This window comes from Cyanistes caeruleus, chromosome 9 (assembly GCF_971803275.1).
Source record: "Cyanistes caeruleus chromosome 9, bCyaCae1.hap1.1, whole genome shotgun sequence".
NCBI classification, from domain to species: domain Eukaryota; kingdom Metazoa; phylum Chordata; class Aves; order Passeriformes; family Paridae; genus Cyanistes; species Cyanistes caeruleus.
This window is the reverse complement of record NC_141709.1, coordinates 8,947,420-8,962,945: the sequence shown is the minus strand read 5'-3', so window position 1 is coordinate 8,962,945 and position 15,526 is coordinate 8,947,420. Positions and strand designations below refer to the sequence as shown.

The following is a 15,526-nucleotide window of genomic DNA, read 5'->3' as shown; positions in this document are numbered from 1 at the left end:
AGGCACACCAGACTTCCCACGACCGGACCTTTCAGCTCAGCACGGCAATGAGAACACACCTCCGCTTAGGGGAAGGAACTTCTAAGGTCTTCCCCATACATTTTCTCTGAATACCCAAGTCGTTGCCATTCCTGAGGCTAGACTATCGCCTTTTCTTGCCTTACGGCTAAGAAATACCATTGCTCTGATCTACAGGTAAAGGCGCAGAAACTGGAAAAGATATTTTTGTCTGGATTTCAGCCCATTTCTTAAAATACTTGGAAGACAAGATAATGGCGCTCTGTGCTATGTCCCAGCACGCCACGTCCCTGTTCCCCGTCTGCAGCTGAGCCAGTCTGCAGCGCCCCAGGGAGGCACCCAGGGTCCCGCGGTGCGAGCTCTGTGCTGCTCAGCAGCGGAGTGTGGCTCTGAGGAGAAACATCATCACACGCTGTGCTGTCCCGTCCTGTCCCGTCCTCGCATCAAGAGTTCTGGGGGCCCCTCCACCGACGTCCCCATGGAGGCAGCTGTGGCTGGCCAGAAGACCCCCGGCATGTCCACGGGACGGCTTTCCTCATGGATACCGCAGAGGCTGCTCCCCGTTCCAGGCGTTTGCGCCCGCCCACGTCCCAGGACACACGGCCAAGAGCCGGTCGCCCTCCGGCTTCCGAGCACCTCAAGGCACGAGCACGCCCGCTGGGTGGTTTCCCCCAAACCAGCGGCAGCATTGTGCACCCTGGAAGGGTGCGAGCACCTAGTGCTGCAAACCCAACGCCGGGCAGCACCACCCTGCTCGCCGGCCTCTGGCCATCACCTGTCCCGAGCACTGCCCGCGCCCTCCCGGACCCGCCCGGAGAGGCGGCGCCGCGACCGCCACACACCGCTCGGAGCAGCTCGGCGTCTCTCGATTACTCTCGGCGTCACTCGGCATCACTCGATTACTCTCGGTGTCACTCGGCTGGACTCGGCGTCATTCGGCTGGACTCGGTGCCACTCGGACCGCCGCCCCGGCCCGGGGCTCTCCCACGGCCGGCACGGCCTCGGCCCCCCCCCCCCCCCCATCCCCCCGCCGTGTGCGAGTTGTTTGCATCGGTGGAAAAGGGTCCGTTTTAATGACAGCATCTTGAAGTTCTGTAAGTGTGAAACTGGGAAGCTCTGGAGCCTTTGTGGTGGTTTAGCCGAAGTGGCGGCTCTGCCCCAGGGGTGTTCCTGTCCGTGGTACCGCTGGCGGGCGGGACAGGGGAAGGAGCGGCCTGAGGGGGCTGCGAGCAGGGCTGTGGGAGGGAGCAGTAGTGGGGAAGGCTCGGAGCCGGCAAGGTCGCCAAAGCACAGGGAGCAGTAGATTCTGCTCTGATGAGGACGATGTTTGACAAGTAAAGAGAGTAATCTAGAGGTGAAAAAAGGCTTTCCCGGATGGTGTTGCTGGAGCAATCAGCTCATCACGTCTGCTGCTCATACATAGAGGTCACAGGCAAGTGCTTTTGCGAGTGGGCAAAATCCTGACCAGGTGACTCAAGGAACTCTGGAGCACTTCGTTTCAAGGGACTGAGAGCTGTGGAGAAAGTGGGCTGCCTGTATTTCAGAGTAGTGTTTCAAACCAGGTGCTTATAGACTGTGTCTTGCTAAAGGATTGTTCTGCAGAGCGCAAACTCGGTCTGAAAGTTTATGATTTATTGCTGTCTTAGCCTCTGACAAATAATCAATAATGATAGTGTTAATAGGCATTAATCAAGAGCCCCAAAGCAGTGGTTCAGCATAATCTGGCTCCCTGAGCTAAGTCAGGGGAGGTTTAGGCTAGATATCAGGAAAAGCTTTTTTCCCTGCAGGGTGCTTGAGCGCTGGAACAGACTTCCCCAGGGAATTGGTCACAGCACCAAGCCTATCTGAGTTCAAGAAATAGTTGGACAATGCTGAGCCCATGTGATGGTATTATTGGGCTGTCACGTACCAGGCCAGGAGCTGGACTGGATGATCCTGGTGGGTTCCTTCCAACTCAATGGTTCCATAATAAACCTCCACAGGTGCAACTTGAGGCAATTTCCTCTTGTCTGTTACTTGTTACCTGAGAGAAGAGTCCAGTCATCACCTGGCCACACCCTCCTGTTGTGCAGAGCCAGAAGTCCTCCCTGAGCCTCCTTTTCTCCAGACTGAGCACCTCCAGCTCCCTCAGCTGCTCCTTCTCCAGCTCCTTCCCTAGATCTGTTGCCTTTTGTGGACACACTCCAGTCCCTCAGTGTCTTTTTTTGTCATCAGGATCCCACAAATAAGCGGAGGATTCGAGGTTTGGCCTAAGCAGTGCCCAGAACAGGGGGACAGTCGGTGCCCTGATCCTACTGGCCACACTATGTCTGGTAGAGGCCAGGCTGCCCTTGACCTTCTCGCATACCTGGGCACCGTGCTGGCCCATGTTCAGCTGCAGTAGTGATTTCTCTCTCCACTCCAAAGCAGCAGTTCAGTAATTCTTTTGTTACCAGCCAAGGTGTAGCAGAAGATGAACACAAAGCAAAGGGGAATCAGGTCTTTTCCAGGATGCAGAATAATCTTAAGTGGAGAATAAAGCTTAGAGGAAGCTGTCACAAAGAATGCTTTCATTTCAATACCACAGCCCTTTCACTAGTCCAATATGCAAGAACGAAGAGAAACCAGGGAGCCTGATAATCATTCCTAGTCTCTAGCTCTCTGCTGATTCCTCTGAGGCAGGACTCATCAGCAGACAGCGATTGCACCCTCTGGTGCCTCCTCTGCACTGTGTGAGCAGTGCACAGCAGCTCTGGGAGGGAAGCTTCACTGCAGAGAGCTTGTGCTTTTTGGCTTTTCACCTTTACGAAATGGTGCTTTGGGTCCTTGAACTGAAACACGCAGGACACTCCTCAGCTGAGGAAGAAGCAGCTGCTAAATCTCTTTTTGTGCCCAGCAGGTGAGGAATTACCACGGAATAATTTACGCCACAGATCTTTCAGCTGTAGCTTGCTGTTCCTCTGCAGACTTCTCCTGTGGTAAGATGACTACGGTGACATTCTGGCAGGCGGTGATCGCTCAGGTGTGAATTCCCAGGCAAGTGATCCCTCAGGTGTGAATTCCCAGCGGGCGATGCCGGGGGGCCAATTCCAGCGGCGATCCCTCGGGCTCACGGTGAAGTCCCACGAGCAGCAGCAGCAGCAGCAGGGCCGGAGGCGCTCCAAGCGCTCTGCGGTACAAGGAGGACACCGGGCGGTCGCTGCCGGCACACACCGGGTCCTGCCCGCTCCTTGCATTTCCTGTCCTGTGATGAAAGGATGGGAAAAATCTCTGATCTTCCTCGGACAATGGAAGGCACCGCTCCTTTGGAGAGGGAAAAGTACTTAATGCAGAATTACTATTTCAGCCTTGTAGCACACTTGCTTGGAAGTTTTAGAAACAATTCCATTTTACAGCCACATAAACAGAGCAGGTATTTAGAAGGTGTGTTCAAAGTCCTGCAAACAAAGAACCATCTCCTGATCACACTGCCTTTGCAGTCTACAAATGGGAATGCACAACATGAGAAGCAAGAAGGTCTGTGCTGAAATCCATGTGTAGGGAAGGACAGCAGCAGTGTGCCAGTGCTTGCTTTTTCAGGAGAGTGCAAAGGGTGCAATGGCAAAGGCAGTTTCCTGTGCCTTGGGACTCAGTATTGCTGCAGCACTGGGGAGTGAGTGCCAGCTGTGAATTCTGAGTGCTGGGCTTTCATCCTTGGCATGAGAACTGCTCTTTATTTTTTTTTACCCTGTATTCATTCAAAATGGCTTCTGTAAACATTTATCTATATATAGACTTTTATTTGCAGGAGCACTTGAGAGTCTGGCTGCGATGAGGACCCTAAATTTTAGGAGAGCAAACTTTCAGTTCTTTAAGGAAGTAGTGGATAGGATGCCTTGGAAACTGTCCTCAGGGATAATGGAGCTGAACAGAGCTGGCACCTATTTGAAGACATTCTTCTTAGAGAACAAGGGCTCACAATTGCCACTTGTAAGAAGTCAAACAAGGAATGCAGGAGACCAGCTTGGCAGTGTAAGGATCTCCTTGTTTAAAATGCAAGAAAATAATATGCATACAACATATGTAATGCAAAGTGGTTTTTGAAAGAAAGTTAAAGCAAGAGGGTTATTGAAAGTTAATATATGTGATGCAAGAAGGTCATATGCAGGCAATATGTAGTGGCACACATCATGGGAAAGATAGAGAGATAACACATTGGTGTGTGAGGATGAGATCAGTATAGCTAAGGTTCAGCTGAAGCTGCATTTGGAAAAGCCTTTAAAAATAATAATAAGGGCACCTAGAGGTACTTCAGTGGGAAAAGGAAGATAAAAAGAAACCTATCACACCTCCCCTGTTTCCCCCCTACCCCCACAAGCCAGACAGGACTAGTGACAACAGACAAGGAGGAGGCTGAGGTACTCAACAATTGTTGGTCTCAATTTTTACTGCCAGTCACTATTCCCACATCTCTCAGGTTATTGGGCTGGCAGACTTAATTCCAGCCCCTTGTAGCAGAAGGTCAGGTTTAAAACCACCTGAGGAACCTGAGCATGCACAAGGCCATGGGACCCACCCAGATGCATGGCAGGTCCCTGAGAGAACTGGGAGCTGTAGCTGCTCAGATGTTCCCTCCATCATATTTGAGAAATCAAGGCAGCCAGCTGAAGTCTCCATGGATTGTGTTGTACTAACACAGAAGCCATTTGACTCCAATACTCTTGATCTTTTTTGTAAATCTTAAAGTTCTGAGTAAATTTCTGCAAAGGATGTCCAATGCAAAGTTTCAAAATGGAATCTTTGTTATTTGTTTTCATATTGATCTTGGATATTTCCATTTTTTGCACTCCTATATTTTCTAAACATTTGTAGTGACTGAAAAGAAAACTGAAAGGAGTGACTATGTTCTTTCCAGTGGTATAAATGTGTGGCCAAGACTATTATTTTTTAAGACAAATATATTTTTGCTATGTCTGTACACATGTGCTTACCTGTGTTTAGTTTATGTTTAGAGGTTTTGGCAATGGGGGAGCCACAGGGCTGGCCTGTGAGAATAGCCCAGGTTCTGTCCTGTCCCACCTGCTTCCAGCTGGCTCCACTTCAGGATGTCCTCCCAGTAGAGAGAAGAGGCTGGGAAAGCAGCCTTTAGAAATGTGACTTTTTGTTTGTTTTGATTTTTTTTAAGTTAATAAAAACCTTCAACCTGATTGTTTAGGGTTTTTTAATTTCTGCCTGTTTGATTGGGTTTTTTTCATTATTTGTTTGGGGTTTTTGTGTCTGTGTTTGTTTTGTTACAGTTTTGTAGAATTCTTTAAGCAAGATTGATTTGAAAGCTGAGCAGTCCTGTACTGTATTCTCCTGGATTCACCTGAGACTCTTCCTAGGCAGCTCCCTGATCCTGTTTGCACTGCGTCACACATCATTCTCCTGAAGAAACTGTCTGCTCATGGCTTGGATAGGTGCATTGTTTGCTGGTGATAAACTGGGTGATGGCAGGGCCCAGAGTGGTGGGAAGTGGAGTTCATCCAGCTGATCCCCAAGGCTCAGTCTTGGGCCCAGTCCTGTTTAGTATCTTTATCAGTGATCTGGACAAGGGGATTGAGTGCACCCTCAGTAATTCACAGATGATGCCAAGTTGGGTGGGAGTGTTTTTCTCTTCTGGAGGACAGCAGGCACAGAGGCTCTCTCTAACTACAGTTCTACACAGTCCCAGTAGGTGCCCCTGTGCTTACCCCTTCATCTGTCCATCCAGGTCAATCTGTAACCTCTACACCAGCAGCCTTTATTCATCATGATCAACAGGTCTGGACATGGAGACCAGTTTGTCACTATTCAATGTCAGTCTTGGCTGTGGGCACATGCTACTTCTGCTTTATAAGTGTGACAAATTTTTAATGCTCCAAAGAGTTTTGCTATGTACTGTGCATCATGCAGGTTTGGAAAGAAAAATTTTCCCAGGCCAGGAAATAGATATAAAATAAGAGGAGATGTAAACTATTTACTTTTGTGAGTTTTTACTCTTTGTCCTTCTTTCCCAGCTTTATAAATGTCCATTAAATACCTCATAAAATGTTATCATGACATAGCCACTTCTGTAAGGAATTAGATAATCCTGATGCTTTACAAGACACTTGATTTGGCCCAGGTAGAATGCTGTTCACAATCATTTGTCAGCTGTCACTACAAACACCTTTTGTACTGGTGGTTTGTGGGTGCTTGGGTTTTGGTTTTTTTGGAAAGGACTTTGCTAATTGCACAGAACAGACGGATTTCAGTTTATTCTTTCTATGAGTTTACTGACTTTAATTAAATTTTCTCAGTAAAAGGCATTGATAGAATGTATTATAATAGAACTTTGTAAGCTTTCTTATTCATGAAAATTTCAGTTACTGAAGTTTTAAGCAAAGAAGTGTACATTATCTACTTTGTCATATTGCTAAACTCTATAAGAAAAACATAATATGTAATTGAAGTTGCACCTTCTTTTCTGGAATGAGTAATAAAAGTATTTAATTTGGTAATAATGTACCAAACCAATATACTTCTGAAACAAGTATCAATGGAAATCAAAGATATATTAAAAAAATTACCAGAGTTTTACTGTTTTCTAACGTGTTAGCAAATAGGACTTTTTTGCATTTTCTTTTCTTTTAGTTTGTGAACAAATATGAAAAGGAAGACTGTGTCTCAGCAGTTTTTCAACAGCTTAAGGAAGAAGACTTCACAACCACCCTGGGCAACCTGTGCCAGTGTGTGGTCACTCTCAAAATAAAAAAGTGTTTCCTGGAGATTAGAGGGGATCTCCTGTATTTCAGTTTGTGACCGCTCACTCCGGTCATGTCACTGGGCCCACTGAGAAGAGCCTGGCTCCCTCTTCTTTGTGCCCTCCCTTCTGGTATTTATAGACATGGATAAGATCACCCTAAGCCTTCTCTTCTCCAGGCTCAATAGTTCCATCTTTCTCCATCTTTCCTCACGGCAGAGTTGCTCCAGTCCCTCCATCATCATCTTCACAGCCCTTCACTGCATTCTTCTGAGCTGAGGAGCCCCAAACTGGAGCCAGCACTAGAGGTGCTCCCCAGTGCTAAGCAGAGGAGAAGGATCCCCTCCCTTGGCCTGCTGGCTGCACTCTCAACACAACTCAGGATCCCTTTGCTCTTCTCTGCCAGAAGGGTGCATATTTTGGCTTGTGTTGATCTTGGTGCTCTCCAGGACGTGCCAAGCCTTTCCTGACCATCTGCTTTCCAGCCCAGCTAGGAGGCCTGCAGCATGCTCTGGTGCCTGCCTGGTAGTGTTCCTCTCCAGAAACGGGACTTGGGGGTTCCCCTTCTTGAACTTGGTGATGTTCCTGTCAGCCCATTTCTCAGGCTTTTCGAGGTTCCTCTGGATGGCCACATGACCTTCTGGCATGTCTTTGTAGATCCTTTCCCTCTATTCAGTGCTGGTGAGGCCTCAGCTGGGCTCCCAAGCTGGATAATGAACAAGTGGGATATGAAGCTACTGGAAAGAGTTCAACAAAACATCACTAAGATGATGACATTTTAGTTCTCACTGTTTTTCATGCACTTCAATTATTTGAGAATATCTGTCTTTTATTTTAGCACCTAGTTTAATCTTCTTTTTGATTCTGTCTGCCATAGAATACTTGAAGTTTCACCTGTACCTAACATGAAATTGAAAAATAGTTTTATCATGAACAAAATGACTCAACTACTATGGTTTCAATGGAATCAGGATCAGAGTAATATAATTTTTTTTTAACAACTAAATTAACTGACAGTAAATGAAGAAGGAGTGGCTGAGGTCACTTGGTTTGTTCATCCTGGAGCAGAGGAGACTGAGAGCAGACCTTGTCGGCAGCTGCAGCTCCTTCCAAGGGGCAGCAGAGGGGCAGCTCTGGTCTCTGCTCCTTCTGACCAGGGACAGGAGACCCAAGGGCACTGCTGGAGCTGTGTCAGGGGAGGATTAGGCTGGGTATCAGGGAAAGGATTTTTCCCCAGAGGGTGGTCAGGCACAGAACAAGCTCCCCAGGGAATGGGCACAGCCTTAAGGCTGCCAGAGCTTCAGGAGCATTTGAACAATGCTCCCAGGGATGCACAGGGTAGGATTGTTGGGGTGTCTGTGCAGGGTCACGAGTTGGACTGGATGAATCTGGTGGGGGCTCCTTCCATTTCAGGATATTCTGTGTTTCTGTGACTGTATCAGTTATAATTTCAGGATCAACATCAAAATGTTCTATCACCACGTAAGCTGGATGCTGGCACCTCCTGGCACCTCCTGCTGGTCCAGTGGCTCAGATGTTCTTTCTGTCCTGGGCAGGGATAGCGAAGTTGTTTGGGTGACATCTGTCAGTGTTGCACCAGGTACTGAATATTCTATTTTACCCACACCAAGAAGCTTGCTGTAAGCCAATCATGCCTTATAAAGTGCTATCAAGTATGACTCTCAACTTTTAAAATTAATGACCTGACTGAATGTTCCTGATGGAAATACGGCAATCATTCTGAAGAAATACAAGCTCAGTGGTGCAAGGCAAAGGAAAGGGTAGCTTCAAGTGCATTTATCAGCACCCAGTATGTTTGGAGCTAAAAAAACCCTAAAGCCCCCATTCAGCAAGCCCTCAATTTTTACAGCCCCATTATGTAATGACATTTAAGCAAGTTATGTAACTGAATGAAACATTTATTAAGTTCCCTCTTAACTAACAGTGAAAATGCTATTAATTCTTTCCTGTATATCATGCATATAGGCATACATCATAATACATAAACTTCACATGTTATCTCTTCCAAGTTTAGGAGTGATGTATCCCAACAAATAGGAAGTCAGGCAGAAATGCAAGGAGGCATGCATGGATGAAAAATGAACTCCCAGACAAAGCCAAACACAAACAGGAAGCCTGCAGAGGATGGAAGCAAGGACAGCCTGGGAGGAATACAGGGGGATTGTCCAAGCAGCCAGGGATTGTCTTGGGAAAGCTTAAGCCCTAATAGAACTAAACTTGGCCAGAGACATCAAGGTCAACACTGGGACTTGGACCAACCTGGTCTGCTGGAAGTGTCCCTGCCCATTGACTCGATCTCCTCGAGTGTGGCCCGGCTAGCTCAGTGATGAGGTTTCTCTTCACTCGAGTTTCGAGCCAGCATATGTTTGTGGGGTTCACTGATTTTCTTCAAGAATTCAAGTCTATAGAGTGAGTAAAGAAATCAGGGGGGGACTCTCTCTCTGGTTTGCATTCCACAGTTTATTTCTGTGAAGGGGAATCCAAAGGACGAGAGACAAAGGATTTGGGGTCTGGGGGGTCTCTTTTAACAGGGTTTCTCGGAGGGAGGGAACATCAGAGAAAGAAACAATTATTTTTCTCAGTTAGTACATCTTACAAACTTTCTACAAATCAAGGTCACACACACCGAGAGAAGAAATAACAGACACCAACTTCTTCAAATGCCCACAAAGGTGCAGGAGTATTCTCCACAGAGGGGCAGAGGGGGGGAGAGGGGGCGGGCTTGGTTTCCTGGCAACACAGGGGGGAAAGAAAGGGAAGGCAAGGTAAGCATGGCCTCTCAGCTTCCATAGCTCAGAGGCATTCTGGGACAGGAACAACAAAGTTACAAACTTGCGTGTTGGAAAGAAGGGTCTCTCTTCTCCCAAGCCCGTGCTTTCCTGGGCTAAAGAAACTTCAAGCAGCTGGAAATGCCAGCAGGGTCTTCTCTTTTCTCTGTCCGGCCTCTCGCCGTGGGGCTGAGGAGAGAAACTTCAGTAACCGTGGTAACCTGACACCAGGTAAACAGGAGAAAGAGAAGCTGGGGGTGGGGGGGAGATCCCAACTAAAAGAGGGGAAAAGATATATTTCAGGCTATCAACTACAACAGGTTAGTATTTTCCCTTCTATAGAAACCTGCTGATAAGAATTCAATGTGACAACTGAAATAGATTTTCCGTTGTCTCATGATTATTTTTTCCCCTAATTTTATATAATATGAAACATTTATTTAGTTAAATAGCCTGAATTTCATATGTCATGAACAATTAAGCATATGAAAAATTTTAATTGCTAATGCAAACTGTGTCCCTTTACATAGGATGTAGTGAAATTATTCCTTCCATACACACGAGCTCTGTCCCACAAGAACTCTGCTGTTCTCACAGTACCACTATGATCCAGAAAGATGGGGAAGCTTGCTGTAAAAGTAATGAAAGCAGGATCCTGACCCATGCTCTAATTGTCCTTTCTTCATGGATCCAGCCAGTGAACAGGAACAGTGTGAACACCAGAAAACTTAATTCTGCTGACAAATTTTCAAGCTTGATGTCCAAAAGACATGGTATTTACCAAGTTGACCATTTTATGGATGACTGCTCCACTGAAGAAAAAAAATATACAACCTTTCAAATAGAAGCACAAAACTGTCTTGAAAAGCAACACTATAATTATATTACTATGTTTTTATAGCAACGATAATTATTATATATATAATATAATATAATATAATATAATATAATATAATATAATATAATATAATATAATATAATATAATATAATTATTATTTATAACTATAACACAAGTGCCAAGTTTTGCTCATGACAATCATCAGTAATTGATTTTATGGTCTTTTGTCTTGACCCATGAGAGTTTTCATTTTATTTTCTCTTCTCTCCCATTGAGGAGAGGGAGTGAGAGACCAGCTGGGTGAGGGCCAGATCAAGGTCAATCCACCACCCAACCTTCCTCAAACTTCACTTACTCACTGTAGGCTTGTAATACAAGATTCCCTAGGTCAGTGTATTTCAAATTTTGTATTGCAGCCATAACTGGTTGCAAAAGTCAAGAGTTAACTGAGAAATAAGAATGCATTCATGTGATGCTGACGTATGAAATTGCTGATGCCAGCACATGACTTTAATTGCACTGACACAGAAGTTTAAAGCAGAGAAGCTATTTTTACTAGCTCCTTACACACATTCCTAATTGCAAAATTAATTTTTTTGTTTAGAAGAATTCACTTTATAAAAGTATTTCAGCTGAAAGAGAAAAACCCTCTGAAAAGGCAACATATTTTCATAGAAAGTTTAATCAGGAGAGCTATTTTGGATCTTTTCCCCAAACATGATATATAGTGAATGATTTAACACATTTGTGAGCCAACCCACTATAAATGTTTATGAAAGACTGTAATTTTTAAGTATTTTAGAAAAAAAATAACTGGAATTCATTAACACAGCTACTTGCAATCATGGAGAACTTGGGAAAATTTGGGGTTCTGCAGTCTTACTGTCAGATGTATCAAGAATTTCATCATGGTTGAAAGAAAAAAGTGTTTATCCTTTCCCTCTTCATTTCTGAAACTTTCTTGTTACTGGCTGCGATCTTTCTTTCATTTCTGTGGAGACCTCCATCCGAAATGCTCCGGCTCCATTCCACTTCCTTCTTACCTACAAATATCTCCTCTGTTGTAACAGGACAGCTTTATAGCGCATACTGAAGCAGAGAAAGCAACTGCAGACTGTCAGATGGAAGAACCCAGCTGGTTTTAGTGTGATCGGTTCCAGGTAAGGGAATCTAAGAAGGAAAAAGAAATAAATAAAATAAATTAATAAAATAATCTTTTCTAGGGCAGTGGACATCTGAGGACACTAACAAGTAGATGAGGGCAAGGGAACACTGCAGAAGTTATTACATGCCACCAAACGTGGAACTAGATCCTTCTTGAATCCAAAGTCTAAATTGCTAATAGAATTCAGGGATTCGCTGCTTCTAGCTTAATAGACAAAGTGTGGATTAAAAATCTTGTTTCATATATGTCAACTAAGGAAAAGTTAATCTAACAGTTTACTTAAGGAGGAACAATATTAGGAAACACTATTAACCAGACTCCCAGAGCTCCAGTCCCTGCTTCAGAATGAAGGAATACAATGGGCAGAATTTAATACTATGCAAATTGTGAGATTACAAACAAAATAAAATATCTATTAAATATTTATAAATATGTTTCTATGGTGCTTATCTAAGTCTGAGTTTCTAAAATTACGGTAAACCTCACTGACATCCTTGAAATTGATTACATTCTTGCTGTAGGGCTATAGTGGATATCTGAACTAGTTTACTTGTACTGCAACTTACTGGAAAGTATAAGAATATTAAAATTTTATATTTAATATTTCATTGGTTCTGATTATTATTATTTTATTGCATGTTCTGCCTCTTTACTTGGAGCAGCTATTCTTTATTGCTGTGTGGCTTCCTGTAGTGAGAAGACATCTAGAAACATGCTCGTGGGTTTCAGTTAGACATTATCATCTTCAACATCTAAGTATTTTTTATTTTAAACTATGCTTTCAGTCTCTGACTCTTTAATTTGTACACATATATTTGTGTTTCCTCATTACACCTGATTTTATAGATTAAAAACCCTTAGTAGATGAACCTATAAGCTATGAAGCTTATATATTGTGCTAGAAACTGCATATTAAAGTATTGACATGATACTTACTTAGAACAAAGTTTTCCACATACATTTTTGATGATTCTTACTATCTCCTAACAATGTTATGTCCTTTTGCAGGTAAATGATTTCTCATCTGAGAATTGCCACATCTTTCTTTGATGGTAATGACAATGCCCAAGTCCTCATCTCCCTTTGGCTGTGTGGGTTAGCTTACAGAATCAGATCATAATTCATCGGGGCAGAGGTAGAGTCACAGGTGCTTGAGGCAAAGCACAGTGGGAAAATTCCTGTTGCCATTCACTCCTTCCTCTAGGACACTGGTAGAACGTGGTTGTTTATGTTCTGAAATGGTTTTCCCAGGCTGGACTCCCTGGGCTTGGACTATAAGGAAAAATATGGATGCTCACAGCCCCTGGGTGTTTGGAAACAAAGCCAAGTGAAAGCAAGGCCTCCCTCCAGCTGCACTCTCTGCAGCCCCCTCTATTCCTGCCTCCTGCCCTGAGGGCCGCGGCGGCTGGACGGTGTCCTGTGGGCAGAGCCTGGATCCTGTGGGCACTGCCTGGATCCTGTGGGCAGCGCCTGGATCCTGTGGGCACTGCCTGGATCCTGTGGGCAGGGCCTGGATCCTGTGGGCAGAGCCTGGATCCTGTGGGCAGAGCTGGGATCCTGTGGGCAGAGCCTGGATCCTGTGGGCAGGGCCTGGATCCTGTGGGCAGAGCCTGGATCCTGTGGGCAGAGCTGGGATCCTGTAGGCAGAGCCTGGATCCTGTGGGCAGGGCCTGGATCCTGTGGGCAGAGCCTGGATCCTGTGGGCAGAGCTGGGATCCTGTGGGCAGAGCCTGGATCCTGTGGGCAGGGCCTGGATCCTGTGGGCAGGGCCTGGATCCTGTGGGCAGAGCCTGGATCCTGTGGGCAGAGCTGGGATCCTGTAGGCAGAGCCTGGATCCTGTGGGCACTGCCTGGATCCTGTGGGCAGGGCCTGGATCCTGTGGACAGAGCTGGGATCCTGTGGGAAGAGCCTGGATCCTGTGGGCAGGGCCTGGATCCTGTGGGCAGGGCCTGGATCCTGTGGGAAGAGCCTGGATCCTGTGGGCAGAGCCTGGATCCTGTGGGCAGGGCCTGGATCCTGTGGGCAGGGCCTGGATCCTGTGGGCAGAGCCAGGATCCTGTGGGAAGTGCCTGAATTGCCCAGGCAGCGCTTCGATTCTCCAGGTAGCGCCTGGATCATCCAGGAAACCCCCATCTCCCTCCCAAACATACCCCACTTTGGGAACCTGGTGATTTCTAAAATCTATACAATTGGTGAGAAACCTCATCAAGGCATGTGATTGTGAAAAATTAAAATTCCTGCAGGAGGAGATGAATCACAAAAGCATCATCCAACTTCCATCAGCACAGGCCAGGGCTGGCAGGACCCACAGCACTGGGGCAGCTTGTGTCTGCTTCCTGGGGGAATTTTTTCCCTCCAGTTCCACAGATTTAAAATCAAAAGAAAGGGTGGAGAGAAATAGGACAGAAGGGATATGTTTGCCTCACCTGGATGAGCTCACTGCTCCCTGCACATGGGCAAGATATCGCCAAGCACAGGACTTGTGTGTTTTTAAAAGCTCAGGCCTCAGAACATCCTTCTGGCCCTGCTCGAGATAAAACTGTTTCCAGGATCCACAAGTAATGCCACCAAACCCAAGAACATCCATCAGGGAGCACAGATAAAAATGGAAATCTGCCCTGTATTTGCCAGGTTTAATTGGCTGTGCTTGGTGCTGGAAAATCAAGATCTGGAGTTGCCTAAAGCACCTAAGGAAGGTGACGGATTTTTGCCTGCACTAATAATGTGCAATTCCAAGTGCCTTTCAAATCTTTTGTGCACAGGCATCGTCCAGAATCGTCAACATGAATGGGAACAAGGGTGGGATGCCCAGAGCACAGAAACTGGTGCTGTTTGGAATGTGTGTGGGAGAAAACCTGATGCTGTTTGGAGTGTAAATAGGAGAGAAAGTGACACAAACACGGATGGGGCTTGGGCAGTGGAACATGTGGTTGCACCAGGAGAGGGAGCGTGTAGCTGCCCTGAGAGAAGCTGTTCTGTGTGTGTCAAGTTGTGAAGATTTAATTCAGATACCCAGTTGTGTGGGTGGTCCCTGCTGGCTGAGAAGCTGCCATTTGCAATGCCAGGCAAGCACTCCTTCCCTCAGAGATCCCCCAGAATGATCTCTACAGCAGGCAGCTATCTTGGAGGAGAACTGGGATGGAAGAACGGGGTCCTGCATCAAACAAACTCCTTGTGCCACAAGTCACAAAGACTTGGTGTCCCCACATCCCTCCCGGTGCAGGCAGCGCCTTTCTCCTCTGCCCCACACAGCACACACTGCACCGCCCCAGCAACCCAAAGGCTTTGGCATTCAGGATCTCCCCCCAGAACGATGACTATAGCGCAATGAAAAAAGCAACCACTCAGTATTTATTAATTCAGTCCTTTTATTTCAACAAAACCATCTTACCTAGACTGGTCAAACTAATCTCTAGGCCATCAGAACACTAATTTCACCTACAGAACTTTATTATTTACCTATGCTAGCTAAAGTTTTCTCCCCTCCCTCTCTACCCACCCTCTTAACTCCCTTGTGTTCCCTGTTACCCCTCCCTTGGTCCCCCCTATCTCCTAACCCTCCCTTGTTCTCCCTGCCCTCCCTCTCTACCCACCCTCTTAACTCCCTTGTGTTTCCTATTACCCCCCCCTTGGTCCCCCCTATCTCTAACCCTCCCTTGTTCTCCCTGCCCTCCCTCTCCTGATCTCTATGGCCGGCTTCACTGCCTCCGGGCCCTGACGCCTGTGGCTCTGTGTTCCCGGCATCGCCGGATCACAGCCGCCACCCTGCTCCGGATGGCCCGGGAGCCGCGCCGCAGCGAGTGCAGCAGAGCCCGGCCGCGGGCCCTGAGGCTGTGCGGGGCCGCTGCCCGGCTCTCTGCTGCTGCCGCCTGCGCGCCAGGGGCTGCACCAGCGGCTGGCTTTGCCATCTCTTGTGGCTGGCCAGTGGCACGCACAGGGTGCTCCTTAACTTGTGGAGCTCTGGCCGGGGCAGCACCTGCTGGCTGGGTGAAC

The 15,526-nt window shown here is 46.6% G+C and overlaps 1 protein-coding gene and 1 long non-coding RNA gene across 2 annotated transcripts; one reads left to right on the top strand and one right to left on the bottom strand.

Moving 5' to 3' along the window:
• The first annotated feature begins 951 nt into the window (after positions 1-951).
• Positions 952-5,183, top strand: LOC147651507 (uncharacterized). The gene is made up of 3 exons (XR_015273690.1): positions 952-1,112; positions 2,897-3,037; positions 3,785-5,183. It is a non-coding gene; the product is annotated as an uncharacterized LOC147651507 (long non-coding RNA).
• Positions 5,184-5,272: 89 nt separating this feature from the next.
• LOC147651506 (uncharacterized) lies at positions 5,273-13,739 on the bottom strand. Its single transcript, XM_086841633.1, has 3 exons — positions 12,469-13,739; positions 11,411-11,537; positions 5,273-10,340 (listed from the first exon to the last, which is right to left on the bottom strand). The coding sequence occupies exon 1, from the start codon at positions 13,737-13,739 to the stop codon at positions 12,759-12,761; it is 981 nt and encodes a 326-aa protein (XP_086697759.1). The 3' UTR covers positions 5,273-10,340; positions 11,411-11,537; positions 12,469-12,758.
• Between the last annotated feature and the right edge of the window lie 1,787 nt (positions 13,740-15,526).

What these genes read in the sequence shown, in the direction of transcription:
- LOC147651506 (XM_086841633.1), bottom strand. Translation starts at nt 13,739, where the DNA reads ATGAGGTTTCTCACCAATTGTATAGATTTTAGAAATCACCAGGTTCCC.